The 25,264-nt window shown below is 36.6% G+C and overlaps 1 protein-coding gene and 1 long non-coding RNA gene across 3 annotated transcripts; both read left to right on the plus strand.

Moving 5' to 3' along the window:
* Window positions 1-16,207, plus strand: TOZ (Transducin family protein / WD-40 repeat family protein). 2 transcript variants are annotated; one of them, XM_088709582.1, is made up of 14 exons: window positions 1-484; window positions 1,262-1,444; window positions 2,320-2,469; window positions 6,592-6,809; window positions 6,921-7,206; window positions 7,478-7,612; window positions 8,074-8,192; window positions 10,260-10,416; window positions 10,515-10,761; window positions 10,853-10,929; window positions 12,733-12,852; window positions 14,625-14,755; window positions 14,822-14,996; window positions 15,636-16,207. In XM_088709582.1, exons 1-14 carry the CDS (start codon window positions 179-181, stop codon window positions 16,026-16,028), a joined length of 2,697 nt encoding a protein of 898 aa, XP_088565708.1. In that variant the 5' UTR covers window positions 1-178; the 3' UTR covers window positions 16,029-16,207. The 2 variants fall into 2 exon arrangements, with proteins under 2 accessions (XP_088565708.1, XP_088565709.1); XM_088709583.1 differs by having other exon boundaries at window positions 42-484; window positions 2,302-2,469.
* Window positions 16,208-23,090: 6,883 nt separating this feature from the next.
* Window positions 23,091-24,935, plus strand: LOC148700286 (uncharacterized). The gene is made up of 3 exons (XR_015972748.1): window positions 23,091-23,363; window positions 24,016-24,151; window positions 24,338-24,935. It is a non-coding gene; the product is annotated as an uncharacterized LOC148700286 (long non-coding RNA).
* The last annotated feature ends 329 nt before the right edge of the window (window positions 24,936-25,264 follow it).

Genomic DNA, 25,264 nt, shown 5'->3' on the forward strand with positions numbered 1-25,264 from the left:
AAAGGCGTATTCCCACGTCGCCCATGGAACAAAATAAACTTGCACGAACAAAACCCTCGGTCGCAACTCGCAAAACCCTCTCAAACCCGCCGCTCTTCCCTCCCCGGGCTGTTTCTCGGTCTCCCCTGACCCCTCGCCGGGACCACCCAAACCCTCGCAAGAATCCCAGCCGCCACCGATGGCGACGCCGTCTCCGGTGGGCCTGAAGCAGAGCTACCGGTGCGTGTCCTCGCTGCAGCAGTTCTACAGCGGGGGCGCCTTCGCAGTCGCCTCCGACGGCGCCTTCCTCGCCTGCGCCTGCGGCGACCAGATCAAGGTCGTCGACGCTGCTGACGCCTCTGTTCGGGCGACCCTCGATGGCGACTCCGAGGCCGTCACCGCCCTCGCCCTCAGCCCCGACGACCGCTTCCTCTTTTCCGCCAGCCACAGCCGTCTGATCCGCGTCTGGGACCTTTCCTCCCTCAAGTGCATCCGTTCTTGGAAGGTATACTTAACGAGATCAAGTAAACAGAGAAAATTGCAAGAAGAATTATCACCACTGTTGTCTTTGTTTCTCGTATCGTGCCTTCTTTTTATTTTTGTTTTGTTTTACTCTTTCAATTGAAATGAAGTAGTATTTGGTTTTCCATTGAGGTGAATTCAGCACTCAGAAACAGGAGAAACGTGACAATTAGGTTCTTGGAATATAGAAGTCTCAGTTTGGTTTTTTGTAGCAGTATAAGTATACGTACCTATGATAATTAAGTTATCACGAAGAATTTAAAGTTCATTGTTTTATTAGTCAATATTAACCTATACAATCTAATTGGTGCTCGTCTATTTATTCTTTTAAAATGAACTGATTCGACTTTGGTAAATACTATGTAATACTTAGATTGTTTAATATGAAGAAAAATCAGTTTTTGTAGCTACTGTTTGAGATTTTCGGAGAGAAAACATTATATTCTAATATTACTTGGTTCGTATGTCTTAAAGAGGCTCTAATCGTAACAGGACAAAATGGTTCTAGTGCCTCTCAAATTATCTTTCTTGCTAGAGGTTATATAAGGCTCAGCATAAAGTAAACATAGGTGAGTGAACAAGAAGATAGCAGAGGGAAGAGAATCATGTGGCACCCATACTGATCTGATTTCTTTCACTGCTGGAGATTAAAAAAGAAAGTTAAAGTTCACATCATTGTTCCATTATGGAGTTTGATGAATATTCTGTATACTCTGTACATACAGGAACAAGATTTACATATTGACTTATTTTTGACTAGGGACATGATGGGCCAGTGATGGGCATGGCATGCCATTCTTCTGGCGGATTGATTGCTACAGCAGGGGCAGATAAAAGGGTCTGTGTCTGGGATGTGGATGGTGGCTTTTGCACACATTTCTTCAAAGGTCACCAGGATGTTGTGACGAGCATTGCATTCCATAGTGATCCAAACCGCTTACTTGTAAGTGCAAATCATGCTAATATTATTATTATTATGTGATTTCACAAAAATGTTATTTATTATAGCATAATTATTATGCCATTTGTTTGTGGCCTATCCTTTTGGTCTTTCTGCATACGCCTTTATATGTGCATACTGATTCTTTACTGTAGTTGCGAAACAAAGGCTGTAGTAAATGCAAAAATGGAAATGAGGTGGCAAGTTCACTAAACTCGGAGGAAACTATATATTCACTCATGTAATGTAGGATCTTTTAGATTATGTAATTGGAGCTGGACCATATAATGGATATTCATATGTTAATGTTGTCACACTATGCTTTTTTAATGCTTTTAGGCATGTGAACTCAGAGATATTAATATAACAACCCAAGACAAAAGAAAGATGCCATTACTTACTGATGATGACAATGTTGTTCAAATGTGATAGAGGTGCCATCCATCAAGATGTCCAAGACTTTCTTAGCCTATGAATTCCATGTATGATGGTGGCATGCGCTTGATAAAAATGACCGCGTTGTTTTCTCAATCTTTCATGCATGCCTCTGCCTTGAAATAAAATGAAGATCCGTTCTTTTCGAGCATCTAGACTGACACAATGGACCACTTATTTCCTCGCATAATCCTATACACATGCATTGATATTTGACAAATAACCCTTGCGTGTAACATTTTGTAGGCGTTACAATTGTTTTGTGCTGTGAAGCTTTTTCTCTCTCTTTGTGCTACTGCTAGTCAATTAATTTATCCTTTTCCTTGGCAAGAGAAACTTGAATGTGGCAACAGAACATATAAATGTGATGATTTTCACTCTTTTGCCTTCCAGTTTTTAGATCTCTGCAATTTGTATTTGATCAGATGTGATGAATGTCCCAGCTTTTCTCAGGAAGCAATGATGCAAGCATACGAGTTTGGAATCTTGAAAGTAAAAAGTGTGTTGCAGTGCTGGAAAAACACTTCTCACCGGTGACTTCCTTGGCACTATCAGAAGATGGACAGACTTTGCTCAGTGCTGGAAGAGATAAGGTATGGATGAAATTTTTAATCTTGCTTAACCATGTATCTATTGTAGATATCTAAGTGTGGGTTGCTTTTTCGAATAAGGTTTGATGTTTATGCTCTGATTCGAATGGTGGATATATGCTAAAAACATGAAGTTTGCTATATTTCGAGCTTTCATGATGACTTATGTTATGAATTTCCATAATTTATTTTTAATGGGGGATGACATTTTGCCAATGATGGTGAAACTATTTACTTTTTTCTACATGGTACATGATATTGGAATTAAATTACCTATTTGATTTTCTCCTTATCAATGCCTTTCATCTTCCTTTCTTTCTTCCTTATACTGAAGAGAGTACAAAACACCACCACTAGTGTTCTGAGGCTTGATGGAGGGTGGATGGTTTGACATCTGATTATCACTTTGCAATTAGAAAGAAGCTCAAAATATGAAAGAAATTAAAGAACCAGTTGCTCCAACTATAATATAAATTAGATAATTATATAAATCAGATAGTTAATTTTTATTAATGCTAGGAGGTTAAACCATGGTGATGATATTTGAAGAGAAGAAATGATTTTTCTTCTCATCTTAGTTGACATGAGGGAACTATGTTAATGTGCTGTGAGAGGTAATATCCAGGTTTTAAGAAAGAAATTTTACATTAGACTGTAACATTCAGGTACAATAGAGCAATGACAAGTGATATAGCTATGACAACAGAAGTGAATTCTGCCCCAAGGGGCCAAGAGCTGGCAGCAAGTCCATATCACTGCACAATTTACAATTATCATAGATAAGATGACAACTAATATTTTAGGAAATTTCCCATAATTATGCAATTTTTAGATGGTATAGTTAATTGCTAAGACTAAGGTGGCATTAAGTGCTACGTAAGAATTATTGGAAGGGTGTGAAGGGATTGAAAGCTCGAACTAAAACAAAGCATAGGGGTTTGTTTAGTAGAAAGAAAGGCGATCATGGCATCTTGGGACTTTAGACAGAAGAATGATAAAACAAAAAAGATCTAATAAAAGTAGAGCATGCAAGATACAATAAAATCTGATATTGACGATAATAAGTCTTATAAAACTGTGTCTTACAGCATGCTTTGGATTAAAAGTGATGCATGCAGATATCATGGGAGAGGAAAACATTCATGTGGGCATTTAGTAAAAATAAGATCAACCGATTGAGGAATGGATGCACTAGAAAAAATAGAGTTACATTAATTGTGGGCAAAAGGGTGGATTGCTCGTTGACATGGTTTGGGTATGTCTAGCAAAGAACTAAGCAGTCCTTGGAAAGAGTGGATCTTAGCTTTGTGATGAAGGGATGACAGAAAAAACTTTAGAAAAGAACGTATATGGTTTGTGAAAATGTTTTTCAAAAAGCTTAGAATAACACTGATGCAATCCTTAGTCTGATGGGCTAAGAAGCCTCCACAAAGCTAAAATGAAATATCCATTACAAGTTGATAGTTATTGCCATGATCATGCGGGAAAATGTCACTTGATTGTATACTTCTGTTCACTTACTCTTAGGTCATAATGTTGTGATAAATGTAATAAAATGTATTATGGCATATCATTTTCTAAGTATTGAAACATAATATTATTGGATCTTGGTTTTTCTCTTCGTTACATAGCATGAGTTGCAGCAAATCGTTGCATAGAGTTTGCTGTTATGTGCATATATTAGGCAGATCACGTTATGCAATAATCTTATTTATATGGACTTGTTCTTGTTTGTTATTTTTTAGAAAATAACTGATACATGTTACATTACTTTCTGAAAAAGTGATAGCATCATCCTTGTCCATCATCTCATGAAGGTCTAGCAACAAGATTTCACTCCAAACCATTTTAGTTTCTCTATTCCTAGCATTAGATTTTGTGTTAGTGGCTTGCATAGCATTTCTAAATGGTGGTTAATCTGTAGTTCCATTTTCAAATTGTTTAATCTCTTAGACTAATTGTCACTAATAATCTAGTATATGTAAGATGACCAAGGATTCAAGTTCCGGCGGGATGTCCCATGGGACATCGAGATAGGGTACTATTTTATGTGTCGGGATAAGACCATCCCATCCAAGGTACGCCGTACCGGCCTGAACCTGGCGGTATGGGGCGTACTGTACCGTATTGGTTCGGTGCTGGTATTCAGTATGGATGGCATATCGACTCTCGGTACGCAAAAAGAATTTCGTACCGTACTGTACCGTACCGACACTGTGCTAGTGTGGCATTGGTATAGGGTCTGATACTGAGACGGCGAACTTTGGTCTTGCCATTGTCCCAGCTTTCCGATCGGCACGTCTTGGGACATCCTTTGTCCCAAGTGTCGGGATAGGGAAGGACGGTGGCGCGTCCCGTTCCATGGAAAAACTCGGATAGCCCCATCCCACAAGATTTGAAATCTTGATAATGACGCATTTGTGTTTTTTATTGACAATATCTACTAAAGCAGTGCAATCAACTTGTCCCCTTATATTTAGCTATAATTTTTTAGGCGCTCGCTCTTAATAGGAGCTTGTTGCTGATGCTGTACTAATTTAAGGATCAACACTTTTAAACTTACAACTTGAGGTGGAAGTAAATTCTTTGAGAATGTGGGTAGATTATTTTGTGCTAATCTTTCTGAGGACGGGCAAGGATGGGCTGAAGGAATGCTCTCAAATCATCGTTCATGCTGGGGGGATTCATTTCACATAAAGGAAGAGAAATTCAACATGAATCTCCATCCAATTTTAATAATTATCCCTTTAATGATATTTAGGGAAATAAACTGGGTGACTAACAATGGATAGATATTCTGACTAATGGGAATAGATTGTATGATTGGCATAAATATTCGGAATTAGATAGGACTATCTATGCATCTGGTTTTTCCAAATAAATATGGGATCAATGTCGAACTTTCTTTTTTCTTCTCTATTCACTTTTATTTTTCAGTATCTCTCCAGTCATGGTTTGATTACAATCCCTTCAACTTTTTCTTCCCGTTAATGCGAGGGATGAAGACCCTTCTTTTGGTAAATAATCTTCTTATCTCTTGTGCTTTTCTCCTTCCTTTTTTTATCACTTTCTTGGTTACTTTCTCTACCTACCTACTAAATTGCTGCTTTTCTTGCACCCCATTTTGGTCCAGTTTTGCTTTCCTGTATACCATTTCTTCTTGCTATTTATTTATTGTTTTGACCATCGCTATCTGTCAGCAGTCCTATCTTTTTGGATCACGTCAAATCAGATCAATCTCCTTTGGGCCACCAGAAAATCTAGATTACTATGGTTTGACTGCCAGAGATGGTGTTATTCTATGGGAGATAATCATGCTTATTAGTTAGTTATCTTCTGTGCTAGAGGTGAAAATGCTTGGTTTTTTCTTTGTTGTGTTGGCTGTTTTGACTTAAATTTACTGGTCTTGATGTTGTCTGCTGAATTGTTCAGTTACAAACATTAACATGTATCCCTATGTTCTCTTCATGGATCTGCAAAAGCATTCAGACCTGATTAAGCAACCTCAGTCTCCATTAGCAACATTGTTTGCATTCTGTATGACATGCTATGATACATAAACCTCCGTAATTCAATTTATTGTCCAGATCGTTTTCTTAGTCTATTACACCAATTATTTGAATGTAGTATGCACGAGAAACCTCCTTTTATGAACACTTAAATGCATGAGTCGACAATATGAGCTTTCTCAAAATAATCTTTCTGAAATTTCACTTGAACTTTTGACTTCTTACTCTCAATCCCTAATCAGCCTATTCAATAGAACAACGTAGAGTTTATATTGAAAATTAGTAATCTAATTTGATTGGCTGAACTGGCTTGGCTTTGCTCTGCTGCTGCATGAATAGTGATTGGCCTTATAATTTGTTCTTCAGAACTTGATGTTGGATAGGATCCGACTATTTTGTTGTTTGGTTTACCTCTATTTGCTTATAGATGACATAACTTGATATTCCTTTCTTCATTTTCTGTTTGTTGATTTTGCTTCTGTTTGGTTAAAAGGATGCCTGAAACATCTCCAATTTGCATGTAATTGCCATTCCTCATAAACATATCTTATATCATGCAACCTATTCTTGTTATTTTAAGTTAGCAGCAAGAAACTAAATGAGAAAGCTACCCCAGGTCGTGAATATATGGGACCTGCGTAATTATAGCTTTAAGATCACAGTACCAGCATATGAGATGGTGGAAACTGTTTCCGTTATTCAATTGGGGACTAGCTTGTCAGCTTGTTTGGGCCTATCTGAATTGCCAAGTGGGAAGAGAAAAGCGAGTAGTTCACCGATTTATTTTTTGACAGTCGGTGAGCGTGGAATTGTACGCATATGGAACTCAGAAGGGTATATGATTTTTCTACAAACTTTGGATTGGACACTTCTAGTTCTTTCATTGCTTCAATTTCTTCTATATATTGCTTATGGAACTAATCCTATTTTTTACTTTTCCAACAGTGCAGTTTGTATATATGAGCAGCAATCTTCGGATGCTACTATTAGCTCAGATAAGGAAGACTCCAGAAGAGGATTTACATCAGCTGTTATATTACCGTTGGATCAAGGATTGCTCTGTGTTACTGCTGACCAGCAGTTTCTGTTTTATTCCCCTATCAAATCAGTTGAACGGGCATTTGAGTTGAACCTGCACAAACGTCTTGTTGGTTATAATGAAGAGATTCTTGATATGAGGTTCTTGGGTGAAGATGAAGAATATCTTGCTGTGGCTACAAATTTGGAACAGGTAAGCTATTGTTTTATCTGGTTTTCTAATTTAACTTTATTTCATTCATCCTGTTGATCATGGTAATTTTGATGATGTTGGTGACAGATTTATTACCAATGGATTTTATTTTGGTTGCAATCATCTATATTGGTTTCTTTTCTTATCCTCACATTTTATGTATCTTATTTGTATAAAATTGTTTTCTTTTGATGCTTGTTAGATTTCTTAAATTCTATTTGAGGTGGAACTTCCAATCTATTCTGAGTATTTAATCTTGTCTCATGTGCAGGTGCGAGTTTATGATGTTGCATCCATGTCATGTGCTTATGTATTGTCAGGGCACACAGATATTGTTGTATGCCTTGACACATGCATTTCAAGTTCAGGGAGGCCACTTGTGGTAACTGGAAGCAAGGACAATAGTGTAAGTAGCCTTCCTTCTAAGCCACAATGCTTCAATGGAGTGACCAGCTACTTTTATATGAGGCCTATTTGAGAATGGCTCAGTTATATGGCCATGTAGATGGCTGGAAATTTAGAGCTGGCCTGGAGTTTAGCACTACGGCCATTTACATACTGTAGCTTGAATAATGGCTTTTACCTGGTATTTAGTTGAAAAATTACCTGCACCTTTTATAGCAGTTGCCATTTAGTATCTCTGAAAAATGATCATTTCTCATTGAGCATTCAGTTGTGCTGGTTCTTCCCTATATTTGTTATGAGCTCAAGTGTTATTCTTAATCTTTCTTCGCACCCCCCCTCTCTGTTCTCTCTGTTTATTTCGCTCTTTATTCACTCTCAAATATTCAATGGGGAACTAATTGTCTAAGGCATTCTTACCTTTTCCATTGTGTTCAAAGTAATTTGATCTCTTTTTGATTATAGGTGAGAGTGTGGGACATTGAAAGCAGACATTGCATAGGAATTGGTAAAGGCCATATGGGAGCTGTTGGGGCGGTTGCTTTCTCGAAGAAATGGAAGAACTTTTTTGTTAGTGGCAGTTGGTGAGTTTGCCAAGAAAATATAATAACTGATCTTTGTGTGCTCCCCCCCCCCCCCCCCCCCCCCCCCCCCCCCCAACACACACACACACCTTATGAATTTGTCATATGCTTATTAATGCATTAGATGGAACAAGCCAGCCTGTTTTGCTTATTATAGCAGAATCTTTATTTCCTGTTTTAAAGTTTTAGCTAGTAGTCAGATACATGCTTTCTTTTGTCTCATCCGTGTTTTGCCAGTCCATCTTGGTCTCTTTATCTATCTCCCCTAATACATTAGATTTAATAAAGCTATAGACTGTTTTGCTTATTCTAGCAGGAAGTTTATTTTATTTTCCATTTTTAAGTTTAGGCTACCAGTCAAATGCTTGCTTTCTTTTGCCCTCATAGGCCTCATGAGACTTTTACTCCTATAAAATATTTTCAGGTACTCATTCTATTACTTGTCAGAAATTTCTGACAATTTGATTTTGAAAATTTTGAATTTTAAAACCGAACAAGCTCTTAAATGGATATATTAGGTTTTTTTTTTTTCTTCAAATTAATTGTTTTATGTAGATTTTGACTAATTTTTTGTTTTCTCATATATCGCCTCAACACGTTTGTCAAACTCTTCAACTCTAAGAAGAAATGGTTTTATGAGCTGGTTTGCCTACAAATGAGAGGAGTTAGCTTTCTGTAACTTTTTAACATTGAAGAGCTTTAGCCCTTGCCCAAAGTGCTGGTGTATACTAGTTTGTACCAGCTATATTGTACCGGTAAATTACTGCCATTATGTATGGAACTGTTCTGACAAATGGTGTGGCATCTCAGTTTTGCTGTGCCGGCACCATTAGGCATGCCATGTGTCAGTATGATGTTGCACCGATAAGGCACTGCTGCTGGTACTATAAACCTTGGGCCTTCAATAAATGTCCAAAATGTCTTCTATTTATTTCCCTAGCTTAGTCACAAGAGTGCTGTTATAGCAGAACATGAGTTAGTTCTTAGAACTAGATTTGCTATATGGTTAAATGGTGAAATTGTCTTATGACTACTTAACAGTAGCTGAATCTACTACAATAAATTATATTCATCTTGAAATGCTACAAAAATATCGTAGATTGGATACGAACATTATATGGGCTAGGGGCAACGTTAGTTGAGATTGCTGAAAATATGATTATGTCCTAAACATTAATTGGTTTTGCTGCACTTCTTGTCTGGGCTTTCTCAGATGAATAAGAGGATGTGTTCCTTCATGGTACGTAGTCTTTATCACAAAGAACATACTAACGTGCACTTTCAGTATCTCAGCAAACTTGCATTCTATGATTTGCTGCAATTTAAAAGAACTGTTTGTTTGAATTGCTGCAATTTAAAAGAACAATGACAGCACGCTATATCAACTGATCAGTCCACTCACTCTTATTTTGGTGTTGCAAAGGTTTTGGTTGCTGTTAATTGACGCTGATGTGTTTTGTTTTTACCATGGTTCATCACACCATACTGTACCGATTTGGTTTCGGTACTCCGTACGGATGGCGTACCGACACTCGGTATGCTGTAAAAATCCTATACTGTACCGAAACGGCGAACCTTCTCTTTATCATAGCCTGTTGTCCTTAATTGTTTTGAGGTCTTGTGCAAGATTCCTTCTTTAAATGTATAGGAGGAAATTACATTAATTTAGTTAATGAACATTTGTTTTGTGCAGCATACAGAATTATTACATTTGATTGATTATTGTCTTCACAGTTCTTAAACAATCCAGACCAATATCTAATTGTTTGTTAACAGATTCAATTTCTGGTTACTTGATTTCTTCTTATAATAGTACTTAGGATTTTGGGAGTTCACTTAATTATTGGCTCAAATCTCTCGAAACCTTTAACATGAGTGGAGGTTTATTTTTATTATAAATATTTGACTTTTTAAAAAATATTTGTTGGGGGAGAAGTTACATGTGTGGCTCGCAATATGATGCTTTGGAATTGAGTTGAACTATTTTTCTTTTTTCCTTTTCATATATCTGAGTACATTGTTGACTCTGTTACTGCTTCTTCTAATGTGTTGTTGCTGTTTTACCAGTGATCGTACAATTAAAGTGTGGAGTGTGGAAGGTGTTGCTGAAGATGTTGATCAGGACATTGTACTTAAAGCAAAAGCTGTTGTAGCTGCACATGATAAAGACATTAATTCTCTTGCTGTCTCACCAAATGATAGTCTTGTTTGCAGTGGCTCTGAGGTCAATATGATATCCTGCTACAAAATTTCTTAGCTTGTCCTATTAAACGACTATTTTGGATTGTTGATGAATGTTCTGTACACCTTTCTTTTGTTTAGGATCATACTGCTTGCTTATGGCGGCTTCCTGATCTGGTATCTGTAGCTGTACTTAAAGGGCACAGGAGGGGAATTTGGTCTGTGGAGTTCTCTCCGGTAGATCAATGTGTAATGACAGCTTCTGGTGATAGAAGCATAAAAATATGGGCTGTTTCTGATGGTTCATGCTTAAAAACGTTTGAAGGCCATACTTCAAGTGTGTTACGAGCCTCATTTCTTTCACGTGGAACCCAGTTTGTTTCATGTGGTAAATTGGCAAACTTGTTTTTGATATTAAATGTTGCATTTATTGGATTCTTGTCCCCAGCCTCTTTTAACCTGGATATTTCTTCTTTCAGGTGGTGATGGCTTGGTCAAGCTCTGGACAATCAAATCAAATGAGTGCATTGCTACTTATGATCAACATGATGGCAAGGTAGTAAGCTGTTTCTAGCTCTCTGACTTTTGTGCCATGAGGATTTTTAGCAAGAGAGAATGGAATCATATAGTTTTGAAGAGATATTACACAACATGTTTTGTCTGTTAATGATGTACTTTCACCTTCTCTGTTATATATAGACTCCATATTTGTGTTCGGTAGCTCTCCCTTGATGTGGGTGTTCTATGAAACAGTACATATTTGGAGCACTGCCTATAGTGGAAATTTAACCCCACTTGCTTCTCAATATTCAAATGAACATCATAGAAATATACACTTATCTGTTCTCTTTTCATTAGGGCTGCAGGCTTTCGGGATCAAGCATGATATAGATCCTACCTGCTGGCATCCACGTTGCGGCACATGTTTTATGTGCTGTCCTTATTTTTGATTCTTTTTCATAAGTTTCGTATATACTGTCTTATATGATCTGTATATGGGTTCTATAGTTGTCCCACGTGAGCAGATGTCCTTTGCAACTGTATATATTTGATGATATCGTTGCAAGATGCTGCCTATCTGTTCAAACATTTGCTCAAATTCCAAGTGTAAGGAATAAAATATACAGTCATCTAAATTCTTTTCCTATGAGATGCAAATAATCCATTCACTGACACTTTGTCATCTGATCAATACATTATTTAGTATTCAAACTGTGCTATTCTGCACTACATCAGGTCCAAGTTTAGATAGAGGAATTAGTATTTAGCCATGGATCCTATCTGATCTGGCCTAATCAGGTTGCTATCTGGTCCTTTAAGGTCTGGTGGCCTGTGCAGGTCTGTTCAAATTTACATCTTCATCAGTTAGGAATTGTTTTCCTGTTCTAAATTCTCTTGCTTTGAACCTCTGAAAGCCAATAAGTTAGAGCAAGTTCACGTAAGTTCACATATTAGCAGTGAATGGTAAATCTTAACCTTTTGATTGCTTTTCTGTTTAATTTTGCAACATTGTTCATCACAAACCCGTTACCTGCAAATATTTGCTATTATGCAAGTCTCCAAGATGAAGTATTGCATGCCGTACCTTTCCCAATTGGGCTGGAGTGGTATGGTACTGCAGTTTGCTGTACCAGTCACATGCTCGATCCCAATTTAGAAAAGAGGGTTTCTTGGCAAGGATCAAAGCAGACTGCCATGGATGATATTTTGGTACAGAAACTCTGTACCCTGCCCTTCATCAACCTGGGTGGTACAGTAGGGTATATACTGGCATTGGCACCAAAGTCCTTGCTATTGTCATAGATTTTCCTACTCTACTTGACCACCTTTTATGTTCTATATTTGTTCTTTGTCCTTCCGGTAGTTTGTGATGTGTCTCATTTGATTGGTTTTTGTGCATTCTATTCACAAAAGAACTCCAATTGTTGGATATACAGAGCCGTGCAGTTGGGTGAACTTGGTTATAGGATTTTCGATACCCACCATTGATTTCATTACCAAAAAATTGACACTGCCTTTAACCGTTATCCCCACCCCTTGGTGCACTGCTACTTCTCAGTCCGAACCTGGATGATATCATTTATCGCGCAGCTGTGACTGCAGCCCCCTAAGCCGCGGCTTAACTGCAAGCTACGGGCTGCCTTTGCGGCTAGACTGCGGCTGCAGCAAGGTGCTGCAGCTGCGGCTTGACTGTGAGAGGCTGCGGCTCCTCTTGCGGCTGGCTGCAACTGTCCACATATTAACAGATCATTTATGCAGGAGAGTCTTCTAGCTGTATATTTCTGTATATTACTCATAACTGGATGGTTGCATGGATGGATTTACCCTTTTCACTTTGCTCATTTGGTTTACAATGCAGGTCTGGGCATTGGCTGTTGGCAGGAAGACAGAAATGCTGGCTACTGGTGGTACTGATGCCATTGTTAATTTGTGGCATGACCGCACCGCTGCAGATAAGCAGGAAGCCTTTCATAGAGAAGTAAGTGCATTTGCAGCTCATTCGTCCATGATATTAGTTGATTTGATAAGTCACTAAAAACTTGGTTTCTTCCTTTTATATTTTTTTTAATTTTTTCCCTGTATTTTATACCTTTTGGATTTATCAGTCTAAGCATTTATTCAGCAGCCTAGACCTCCATTATACTGTAGTTCTAACCTTGAATCATTCTTATTCTCAAGAATTGTTATACATGGATTTCTCCACTCCTTTTAATCTTTATGTGCTGCAACCTTTTATGCTAGAGGCGAAGTGATATTTTTTAATAAGCTTGAGCATGACTCATATACCAACCAATATCTATTAAAACCTGAATGCTTTGAAAAATCTGAGACTGATTTCTGACCTGGTTATAAGCATTCTTCAAAAGTCTGAAGATGGAACATGCACTAAACATAGATGGAAGCATCAGGTGTCAAGCTCGTGGTTGATACAGTACATTGGAATGTGTTTAGTACAAGCAAATAGTAGCATGGAAATATTCATATAAGATTTGTGCTAAAAGGCACAATATCATGTGCTAGATTTTTTTTAAATATATATAGACTACTTGTGATTGCTTTTGTAATATAAAATATGTTTTGAAACAGGGTTCAAACACTTGGTTTTGAGTTTAAAAGGTTGGTTTTACTGAATTTTGATTCTGAGTGTTTCACTGGGCTTGGCAGTTTCATTTTGAGTTTTGGAAAATTTGGTCCAACAATTACAAGAAATGAAAAAGAAAGAAATGTTAAAGAAAAATAAAACAAGCAAGAACATATATATATATATATAAATATATCAGACACTTCTAGATTATATAGTTAGTAATATTTGGATTTATGAATTTAGTGTTTATGGTTGAAAATCTGCAAGTGTGGATAACAATCAGAATTTATATAAAACGAATAAAAATTTTATGAAAATTATGTTACAGTCAATTGTTTGATAAAAGTTTTCTTATTAGACATCTGACCTTTTAAATATATATCCAAATGTAAAATGTGGTTACTTGAACATGTAAATTTTAACAAAAATGATGATTAGCATCATATTGAGTACCAAGTAATAATACATCTTAGGATCTACACAGGATGAAAATAAAATTGTAATTAGATCCTTCTTATCTAAATACCTATACACTAAGCTAGTATCTAGCAAATCCAAGCTTAAATCTCGTGAATCCACTATCAAGGGACTTGATCTACTATATGGATACCTTTTCTTTCCCTTAAAAAAATCCCACTAAAATTTAAGGTGTATTTTAGATTTTTCAAATGTTAATTTTCTTTTGAATTTCTTAATAGCTAACTCCTAAGCAAGGTTTGAAAGCCAAGTGTACAGGTCATTACTGGCTTGGATGGCCGATATAACACCCTAGAATATACTGGACCAGCCCTGTACTGCCTGTATAGGAGCAGATTGGTGCGCTGCACTCGTGCAGCAATAGTCCCATGTTGAAAAAAAAATACGCTTGATCTCATAAATTGAAGGTGAGGATTCTCCTTCATATTTTGCTTTAAGTCACGAAAAATGGGGTGCAGGCGGCATCTGAAATTTAAAATTTTCAAGATAGGCATGTGCATGTTCAGTTTTGGTTAGCTTGTCATAGTTTTCTTCGATGTGAAGTTTATACAAAACAGTATTGAATTTCTGAGCTTGTCATAGTTTTCTTTGATGTGATGTTCGTTTAAAGCAGTATAGAATTGTGTGATGATTTTATCTTTTGAGTTGTAATGGTTTTATCTTTGAGTTGTAATTTGTTGCCAATGCAGGAGGAAGCAATATTAAGAGGTCAAGAACTGGAAAATGCAGTATCAGATGCTGATTATGCCAGAGCAATTCAACTTGCATTTGAGCTTCGAAGACCGCATAAGCTCTTTGAATTTTTTTCACAACTTTGCAGGTAGCAAGTCTGGAAGCCTTATCTCGTTTGCTATTTGTGCTGGCTCAAGTTTGGATGTCTGTGCAGGATAAGAGAGACTGAAGTTCCAATAGAGAAAGCTCTTAGCAGTCTTGGGAAGGAAGAATTGCGTGTGCTTCTTGAATATGTTCGTGAATGGAATACAAAGCCCAAACTATGTCATGTGGCACAGTTTGTGCTTTTTCAGATTTTTAATATCTTTCCTCCAACTGAGATTATGGAGGTAAATGCTCTCTCTCTCTGCCCTGTTGGAATGACTCGTCATATTTATGGTAATGTATTAATATATTTAAAACCATTATTGCCCATAAGCTGGAAAGTTGCATTTAGTTTCCACCTACTCAATGGCAATTAACTCTTAACTGTTCTTATCCATAACAAAGTATTATCAAATCTAAAGCTCTCAGTGCCACATAAGCTGAAGTTGCACTATCGCTGCTTAGTGGTAGTTTAATGGTATTTGTTCGTTATGCTTGGTACTAGCCGCTAGACCTAAACTTGGATGGTTTCCATTCTGTCCTGACTATTTCTCTTCACTGTCATTGCTATCTGTTTTGCAGTAAGTTTTCTTCCAAGGATTACTGTGGTGCTCTCTGCTTATCTAGTTTTAAAAGAGAACAGCAGTTCTACTTAATTCATGCCGTCGGTCACTGACTTTTATGCATCAAAGTTTTATTTTTCATTATTTTTGTGTTTTTCATGTATTTTTTTTCAATATCCGTGTTATCTATTTACTTGACATTAGATAGTCAGATTTGATAATCTATCAAGATGACTAAAATTGTAATGTCCAATATCACTTCCTGATTAAAACAAGTAATTCTCCATTATTTGACCAAATACTGGTGTTTATGCTTTTCAGATCAAAGGCGTTAGTGAGCTCCTCGAGGGCCTAATACCGTACTCACAGAGACATTTCAGCAGGATTGACAGACTCGTAAGAAGCAGTTTTTTGTTGGATTATATTCTAACAAAAATGTCTGTTATAGATCCTGAAACTGGCACGTTGCCAACAAAAGATGGGTCTATGTTGCTCTCAGAAAATGAATTGAAAGTTGAACAAGGGTTTCTCAAAGTTAACGATCAAATAGATAATACATATGAGAGTGGTAACGATGAACAAATTCTGGCCTCTGGGATGGAGGAAAAGGTTGCTTCTAAGAAACGAAAATCCAGCAAATCAAAAAGAAGCTCACGGAAGAAAGTCAAGGGGGCTTCGCATGAGAATGCTTCTGTTGTTACCGTGGAGACTTAGTTTTTTTTGTCGGTTTGCCTGCGATCACGAGGCACAAATACTGCATCGTTGTACCATTTAGCTTTGCATGCTTCTTTCTTTATCTTTATTTTTTTTTGGTGGTTTCCTGACAATTGTACAGCATAAAACTTCTGGCTAAGAATTTATTGCTCTGGACTGTGAGCTCGGGCACGTTATCAGATCCTGAAATTTGCTTTTGCTGTTTCCTTGTTGCTACGTTTAGAGGGGAAAAAAAAAACCAAGCATCATTCCGAGTAATTCAGGTTTGGCCCTACAATCCTAGCATGTATTAGTTGTCAAAACTGGTATTTAATCATTAGCGGTCCTTGATGTATGTGACTGAATGAAGGATTCCTCAATTAGGGGCATGGTGGTCGGTTATCTTTATGGCTGTTAAGGTTTGAGTTTTGACAAGCAGATACTTAATTCTTTGTACTGCTGCTTTCTCTGACCTTTTTGATTCTAGATGCTGGGATGGTGTTCAAATACGAGCAGGAATTAGGAGGCTAGGGTTGCTTCAGGAAGGGTTCTGAGCATGCTTGAGTATCAGGCCTTTCTTTCACAATTGCTATATCATGCTGTTAACATGATAGGCTGAACGTTGTTGAGGCAGAAGATGCATGCTCATGATTCAGGTGATTCTCGGAAGTAGGGAAAAAAAAAACCTTTAACAACTCGGTGAACTTCTGCTTGTCTTAATTTGCTACCATTTACATTGCTCGGCAAGGCAATTATAATTTTTAAGAACTTCTTTCAGTGGGTTGGGCTATTAAAGCTTAAGGTTGGTTTAGTTGCAAAGAAACATAGAGAGAAGTACCTTTTCCTGGGAAATGGCGTATTTAAGGCCTGTTTGGTACTGTTGTTTTAGTGATTCCGTTTCTCTGCAATTAAAGAAAAATCTCATAAAAATTGACAGCACCCTCATGGCATTTTGGTAAAGTTCTTGCTTTATTTTTATTTTTTTTTTTGAAGGCAATAACTCTTTGCTGTTAAAAGCTCTAAAGATTTAACAAATAGCTTTGAAATCAAAGGGTTTCACCCTGTTTTAGGTCAAAATTTCTTTCTTAGTTCTTAAAAGAAAAGAAATATATCTATATATATATATATATATATAGACATATATTTCTTGATTTTAGTTTATTTTTCTTAGATTTAGAAGACAGACAGAAAATACAGGTAATATTGAGCAGCACCTTAACTTTTTATTTTGTTTTCCAATTCAAAAAATAGATTTTTCATTTTGTTTGATTCATGAGAGAATTTCATAACTTGGGAAGGAAAAAAATTACCAATAAAGTACCGAAAGAACTTTTCTTTTTCAGATTTTATTTGTAAATGCAGAAAAAAATTCTTTTTCAAATCTAACAGATCTTTTTTGTCTTCCAATGGGATTAGACCAACCCACTCCAAAGCCACTCATGAATATAGGTGTAGCCTAGTCTGTAATTTTTTAATTTTGCTAGTTGTACTGGCCAAACGCATAAATTCCATACGATTTTCAGTCCAATAATCCAAACAAGCACTTAGATGATTATTCTTATTTAGGATTTTTATCTTTTGATTTTACCCTAACTTAATTATCGGAAAAAATAATTTGTTGACATAACTAACTAGGGTGCTCTAGTCTTTTGTGTGAGAAGATAGATGGATGACTGGACCACATTGTTACAATAAAACAACGCGCTAATTAAAACTTTTTAAAAGTCTTGCATTATTGTTCCTCATGGCAGGCCAAAGTATATTTTTCGTACACACATGTACACACACACCAATCACCTTGTATCAAAATATATGTTTTTTTGAGGAAAATCAGAAATTTTTTTCATATATAAATGAAGCCCCTAACATAACTCCTTTTAGATTTTTGCTTGAAGCCACCATAAGGATCCATGAGTGTATTCCCTTAAATTCTTTCAATTTGATAAAAACTAAAAGAAAAAATTATACATATGCCCTTTAGGATCCTAAAAGTTTAAAAAGTGTCGATTAGCCATCAAAACTCTAAATTCATTGTAACGTGGCCCAACCGTCTATTTTTGTTACAAAATGTTACCATGTGAAGGTCCATGATAACTAAACTTTTATAAAATCTCATATCTGCACTTCCAACTTACTTAGGAAGGGGCTCTTCTTTTAGCACGAATTGAATGGGAGGGGAAGGAGAGTCACACAGATGAAGCATTTTAAGATTTATGCAAGTGGATGAATGATAAAGAATGGCATACTTTAAGATCTATGCAGACAGATGGATGATAAAGGAGAAAGCACTTTGAGATCTATACAAGTGGATGAATGACAAAAGACAGAGCGCTTTAAGATCTATGCAAGTGGATGGATGATAGAGGATAAAATGCTTTGAGATCTATGCAGACGGATAGATGACAAAGAATGAAATGTTTTGAGATATGTGCAAGCAAATGTATAATAAAGGATGAAGCGCGTTGAGATCTATGCAGGAGAATAGATGATAGAAGACAAAATGCTCTGTGATCTATATAGATGGAAGGATGATAGAAGATGGAATGTTATAAGATTTATGCAGCTAGATGGACGAGAGATGATGGAATGCTTATGATCTATGCAAATGGATGGATGGAATGCTTTGTGATCTATGCAAGTAGATGGATAATAGAGGATATAGCACTTTAAGATCTATGCAGGCGGATAAATGATAGAGATTGGAGTGCTTTGAAATCTGTACAGAAGAATGATAGAGGATGGAGCGTTTTAAGATCTTTGCAGATGGATGGATGATAGAGGATAGAGTGCTTTAAGACCTATGCAAGTAAATGGATGATAAAGGATACAATACTTTGAGATATATGCAGGCAAATAAATGACAAAAGATGGAGTGATTTGAGCTATGTGCAAATTGATGAATGATAGAGAAGGAAACGCTTTGAGATCTATGCAAGTAGATATATGATAGAGGATGGGGTGCTTTGAAATCTGTGTAGTTGGATGTATGATAGAGGATGAAGTACTTTGAGATATATACAGATGGATGAAAGATAGAGAATTGACCACTTTAAGATCTGTGCAAGTAGATGAATAGCAAAGGACGGAGCGCTTTCAGATCGCGTGAAAGCCATGATCCAACCTCTCTAAATCAATGGTATTTTTATCTTTTTGTTTTTCACTTCTTTATTTTTTTGGGGTTCTAAGTGTAATTGACCCAAATTTGAATACGCATTTCTGTAATTTTTCTAAAGCACATGTTACGTGTACTGCGGCGCATGTCATCTACTAGACATTTACACACCCGCAAGTAGAGATGGCAATCAGATCAAGTTGGATTCAAGATATATAAAAAAATTATTAATCTGAATCTAATCTATTTGTCTCAATAATCTAGCTTGACTTATAATGAATTAAAATAAGTTAAACAAATTAAACAGTTAAACATTACCATCCGTTATCAGTTGGAGAAGAGTGCCTAAAAATTGCAGTATTCGGATGCATCCCCCCCTTAATCTTCTTAATAGTCACAAAGTCTGAAGGAAAGAGTTGTCTAGATTTTAGGCTCTTGTACCGTCAGCGCCGGCTTCCATGACTTGGTGAGATACGTTACGTACTCTTCTTCTTCTTCAGCTAGGTGTTCAAATCCAATCTTCACCTTTATAGCCTAACGCTTGGTTCAATGGATAAAACATTAAGTGAAAGAATTGGAAAGTATCTTTCTTTCAGGAAAGGCAGAATATATTAGGTAAGTGTACTTCTCAAAAAGTTCCTCTTATTGGCGTGGTATATGGGGGATGGTTGAATACGGAATTGTCGAAATAGCATTAAGCACGTTTGAGGAACATTTTGTGCGCATGAACGAGCACGTTTCAATATTGACAAACATTTTTGTTGATTTGAAATCAATTTGAGCCATGCTTGTCTAATATATTGATATTTTTTGTTTGAATTTAAGTTCATAATTTGTAATTCCATCTTTCTGATATATCGGATTTGTTTAAATTAAGAAAAAATATTTCTATATATTTATAAAATTTTATAGAAAATTCTATAAAGGGTTTTTTTTGCATGAATACCCTCCTAAATATCGGATTTTGCATGTATACTCTCGTAAATACTTATTTTGTTATTTTATTCTTTTTTATTTTGTTTTTGCATATGTACCCATATTATCTAACGACATTAAAAAATTAACGGTTTTAAATTAAAATGACTAAAATACTCTTAATGGGTAGACATGGAAATAGATCGCGATCCCGATAACAGAAGAAGAAGACAGGGATATTAGCGTAATTTTAAAATTTTATTTTATTTTTAATTAGTATAAACATGATTTTTGCTTAACACCATCAGAACAACTGTTATATTAGGGGCATTTGTACAATAACAGAGTTTGATGAAGATATACATGCAACTATCAATTTTGGAAGGATATTCTTGCAAAATTCGATTATTAAAAAGGTATCTATGCAAAAAATCCTTCTATAAAATGAGATAATTTTATTGATTATAATTTTTTAGAGTAATATGATTGTTATCTCCCACCAACTAATTGCAACTTCAATGCGACTTTCTTTTCATTTTTACATGAATATTTATTTTTTATTAGACAAAAATGACCTTAGTACTGTCGTGTTAGTGTATCAATCCATCATAGGTCAAGCATCAAAAAAGATACATATTAGTTTTAAATCCATAATTTATGTAAGATATGTATTTCCAGTCAATAACTTTCCAACAATATGTACATCACAATATATAACTTAATTATAATCTAATAAAAGAAACACCAACTGGATCTCGACTACTAGCTTATGTGCCTAATAAAAGAAATGTCAATCAAATTTGAACTAATATAGCTTGTATCGCATTAACAACTCTCCATCGAACTCAAAGAACTCAAGATAGTACGACAGAAACCAGCTTGAGTCCAGAAATGGAGACTTAGATAAGATAACAATTTTCTCTTCAATTTTTTCAAAGAGCCGGTCCAGTTTCCCCGGTTGGCTGCAGTACAAGCTGACTTGCACCCATTGCAGAATTAAGGATACCATCTCTAGTATTTATGGTTTGAAAGTGGAGTAGACTTGAGTTAGCTATTGGAAATTGTCCACCTCTGAAATTGGAAAGCTGGTTTACTTCTTAGATTATGGCTACCAGAAAAGTGTGAGAGAATTGAAAATGTGAAGTAGTTTTGGGCTCTCTACTAGGGGAACTATAATAATATGGTCATTGCAAGGCCAGAACAGTGTCAAAATTAAGCATTTGGGCTCATTTAATTGGGTTGGGAGACAGGGGCTGACGTTCTATATGCCCTTGCTTCATGAACTCTGGTTTAAACATGGAAATCCATGGTACAATGGCAGGCAAATGGGAATATAAGAAGAGGAAGGAATCCAAGCAACCACTTGCCTGGCTATTTCCAGCTAAACATCCCCACATGCCTTTATTTTTTTTAAAAATTTTTAACTTGTCTTTGACCCATTTCTTTGTACCTAATCCCATGATTAGAGAGAGAAACAAAGTGTGCATAATATGTCTGCATGTGTAATAGATATATACAGTGATGGGTTTGGCTGCAATTGTCCACTGGTCCCAGTATGGCTTGGGCTCTCATAAGGAGTCATATAAAACAGATATTTTTGGAATCCATATGTGTTTTTTTTATTGCAACGGATAATTAATACATTTTTAGTATGGATACATTTAAAAAAATAAAAAATAGCAAATTTCGGAGTGCTCTAGGCAACTTCTTCTTTTTTACCTACAAGGCTCTTCTAGAGTGGTCAGCTACATATGAGGCCACCCAATCCTCTCTATAAACATGCTTGGTTTAAATGACAATGTCACCACTTGCCATGGCCCGAATGTCTCATAATAAGTGGTGGCACATCTGTAAGTGCAGTGATAATAGTTGGCACATCTATAGTGTTTCATTTGCTGCAAGTTCAAAAGAAAATCGAGATGCTACAACTTGACCTACAACCAAAACAAATCACACTCAATTGAAGTTGCACCTTGGCAAACATGCCTGGATTCCAAAACATAAGTTTTTGGAATCCATGTGTGTTCAATTGAATCTAAGTGGACCACCTGCAAGTGCAGTGATAACAATTGGCACATCCGTAGTGTTGTAATGCTGGCCCCATTCAACTTTAGTCACTCTAGATCTTCTCTTACTGATAGGTGGTTTTATTTATGCCTCTAATTTAGAGATTTCAGTATATATGGTTCATAGATTGTGAAATCTAAATTCAATTGTTCCATAAGAGATGGTAGCAATCCTTCATTTAGCTAGCTGACATTGTAAGAAATTATAAAATATATAAATAAATCTATATCATTTTATGAGCTTAAGCTTTTAGGACAAGTGATGATTTTAACATGGTATAATTCTGTCTCCGTACTCTTTAACTTTATTATTAAAAATTTCACATATTGAGCTCACCCATTAAAAGAAAATTTTCCTCACATGTGAGGAAAAGTGTAAGAAAGTATAAAATATATAAATAAATTTAGCTCATTCTATGAGCGGATAAGTGGTGATTTCAACGGGCATCGCCCTCCATTTTAGAATCCTAATGATGGATGTTAATATCGGCTTGGCCACGGTGGGGGGAGTTGAGCCTTGGCCTAATGAATTCCCTTTTGTAGAAAGGCCCAAAGACAAGGTTAGATTCTTACATAAAGACGAGGTAATAAAAAAATATAAACTTTTGACTGGCAGTGGGATCGAGGTGACAGATGGATGATGGGGGGGAGGAATGGGAAGGTGGCCAGGGGAGAGGAACCTTAAACGTCAAAGTCTTCCGTTTTTCAAAGAAAAAGAAAAGGGAAACATGTGGCCCTCCACCCTCCTCATTTGCATGGGGGACTGTACTGGATGGAAGCAAGAATGCAGTGCATCCACCCCCAATATCTCAAAACCACTTCTCCCCCACCTTCTGAGAATCCATAGATATCGCTCGCTGCAGACGCAGACCCAAGCCTTCCTCGCCAAACATCAGACAAAAAAAAGAAAAGAAAAGGTGACAACCCATTTCAACGTCACAAGTATTGTGTTTTGCCTTTCAGACACCCCACTGCTCGCACTTTCCTTTCAAACACAATCCCTACCACCCTCTCTCTTCTCCCTCCAGCCCATTGTTTTTGTTGTTTCGTTTCTCTCTCTCTCTCTCTCTCTCTCTCTCTCTCTCTCTCTCTCTTCCGCTCTCGTAGGAAGGAAAAATAAAGAACATGGGAGATCACATGTAGTGATCTCAATTGTCATTCTTTTTTAATTCTCTTGATCTTCGTTTTTAAAGGGCAGATTCACCCTAGGAGGGCTGGAATGCCAAAGAGTTAGTTCCAGAAGTGGCAAGAATAAAAGGACAGGTATTATCTTTTGCTTTATCTCTCAATATTACTTTCTTGATTTGTTCTTGTGGACTTGGTTGATTGGTCTATGCTTCTTTCAAGAACCAATAGGTTCCTAAATGCAAAGTTTTTTGTTTAATAAAAACATGACTTAGAGAACATTTTGATCCTGCTATAGATGTTTTAGATGAGGGTTCTGTGTCCCTCTGATCTTCAAATGAAGTTTTAGAATCAGGATTTCTGTTTTTTGATGTGAATATGTTTTCATCTTTCGGTATCAAGTTGGAACTCCCCCATCTCCATGAAAAGAAATAAAAAGGTTGAAATCTTGCATGTTAAAGTTGTATTGGATGATCTGGGTGATGATTTCTTTTAAGCCTATGAGTTCCAAGTGGTGGAATTTTCCTCCTTTGTTGGTACTATTAGTTCGTCCTCTTTTGCCATATTTTTGGCCCTGATTTTTTTTATTTTGGCTGGGTTCTGGAAATTGTATGCTAAATATGTTGGATTGATGTGGATTCTCATTTCAAATTCTCATTTTAACACGCAGTTTGTTTTACATCGTATGCTTTGAATCTTAACAGGTAGTTTGATTTATATCTTATACTTTGATCTTACACTAGTCGATGATTTAAGTATGGATTGACTGCGATTTTGACTAAATTAACAGCAGTGGAAGGCCAACGTACTCCGAGAACTTGTGAAGCTGGTCACTTCTTTTGGAAATTATAACATCCAATATTCCTTCAAAACCATTTGGCATCCAGAAGTTTTTCTGCATCAGGATCTCAACTCCCGTGCTTACTGTGAGTCGGACATAACCTCCACTGTAGCTACATCAATACTTCAGTCCAGGTTATAGCTATCCAGTTCCCAGTTTAGTGCCATCTTATAGTTTGGCAACTCACATTGTTGGTCTGGGATCTGCATCTTTAGCCTGTGAAGTGGATAAGAGGAACTCGAAATTGTTAAGTAATTTTGCTTGCAATCAGGTGCATCATATCATTTAAGTGGAGAAAAAGAAGGCTATCAATCTAACCAGCAACCACTGGTTTGCTCCACAAGATCAGGGAGAACTGTTCATGAACCCAGTGGACCTGTGGCAAATCTTGACACTGGAATTTAGATGTATTTTGAAATATTGAACTCAGAGTCGAGATTGCCAAGAGTTAACTCAAAGGCTTATTGGGGTGGTATGATGGAAGGCAGAGCAAGGAGATGTAGATTGGCAAGTGAATCGAGCAACAACAATAAAAGGCCTCAACAACTTGGGCAAGACCGTAGAGACAACACTTCGAGCTATTTCAGCGTGGAATCATTTCTGGTACTTATATGCGTCGCTGCATCCTTACTCATTCTTCCACTAATTCTGCCTCCATTGCCCCCGCCACCTTTCTTGCTATTGCTGCTTCCTATATGCATACTTGTTGTGTTAATGTTCTTAGCTTTTATGCCCTCCGATGTCCGGAATATTGCCTCCTCTTACTTGTAAAGAGGCTTCGTTTTGTATAAAGATGAGTGAAAATGCCCTTTTTTTGTTGAATGATAAGAACAATGCTTACAAAAATAATGTTTCCGGCATTTGGTGAATTTGGTTGCTAAAATGGTAGTGACTAATGCCCATCGAACGAAATGACTTTGCACATCAAATATTCAAACATAGTTAAGCTGCTTTACATGATATTACTTTGGAAGTTTGATTAACCTTCAGATCACAGTGTGATGAATTCAGCGCATTTCTTAATGACAAACTGCGGATTCCATGCTAAAACTTGCATCTGCTGCTAATTATAAAATGTTTGCATTTCCATATCCAACTATTGCTGGTTTGATGAAGAACGTGAAGACTAAGAAGTTTAAGTATATGAATGGGTATTTTATTTTATGATTGGGGTTGTCTATTCTTGTTTTAATCACAC

Source organism: Phoenix dactylifera, chromosome 13 (genome assembly GCF_051530095.1).
Source record: "Phoenix dactylifera cultivar Ajwa chromosome 13, Ajwa_hap1_PhDact_Kaust_v1.1, whole genome shotgun sequence".
In the NCBI taxonomy this organism is placed as follows: domain Eukaryota; kingdom Viridiplantae; phylum Streptophyta; class Magnoliopsida; order Arecales; family Arecaceae; genus Phoenix; species Phoenix dactylifera.

Bases quoted from the DNA above. Each gene is read 5' to 3' on its own strand.
- TOZ (XM_088709582.1), top strand. From the start codon at position 179: ATGGCGACGCCGTCTCCGGTGGGCCTGAAGCAGAGCTACCGGTGCGTG. The intron at 1,445-2,319 runs GTAAGTGCAAAT...TGAATGTCCCAG, and splicing joins GTGATCCAAACCGCTTACTT to CTTTTCTCAGGAAGCAATGA. The intron at 7,207-7,477 runs GTAAGCTATTGT...TCTCATGTGCAG, and splicing joins TGGCTACAAATTTGGAACAG to GTGCGAGTTTATGATGTTGC.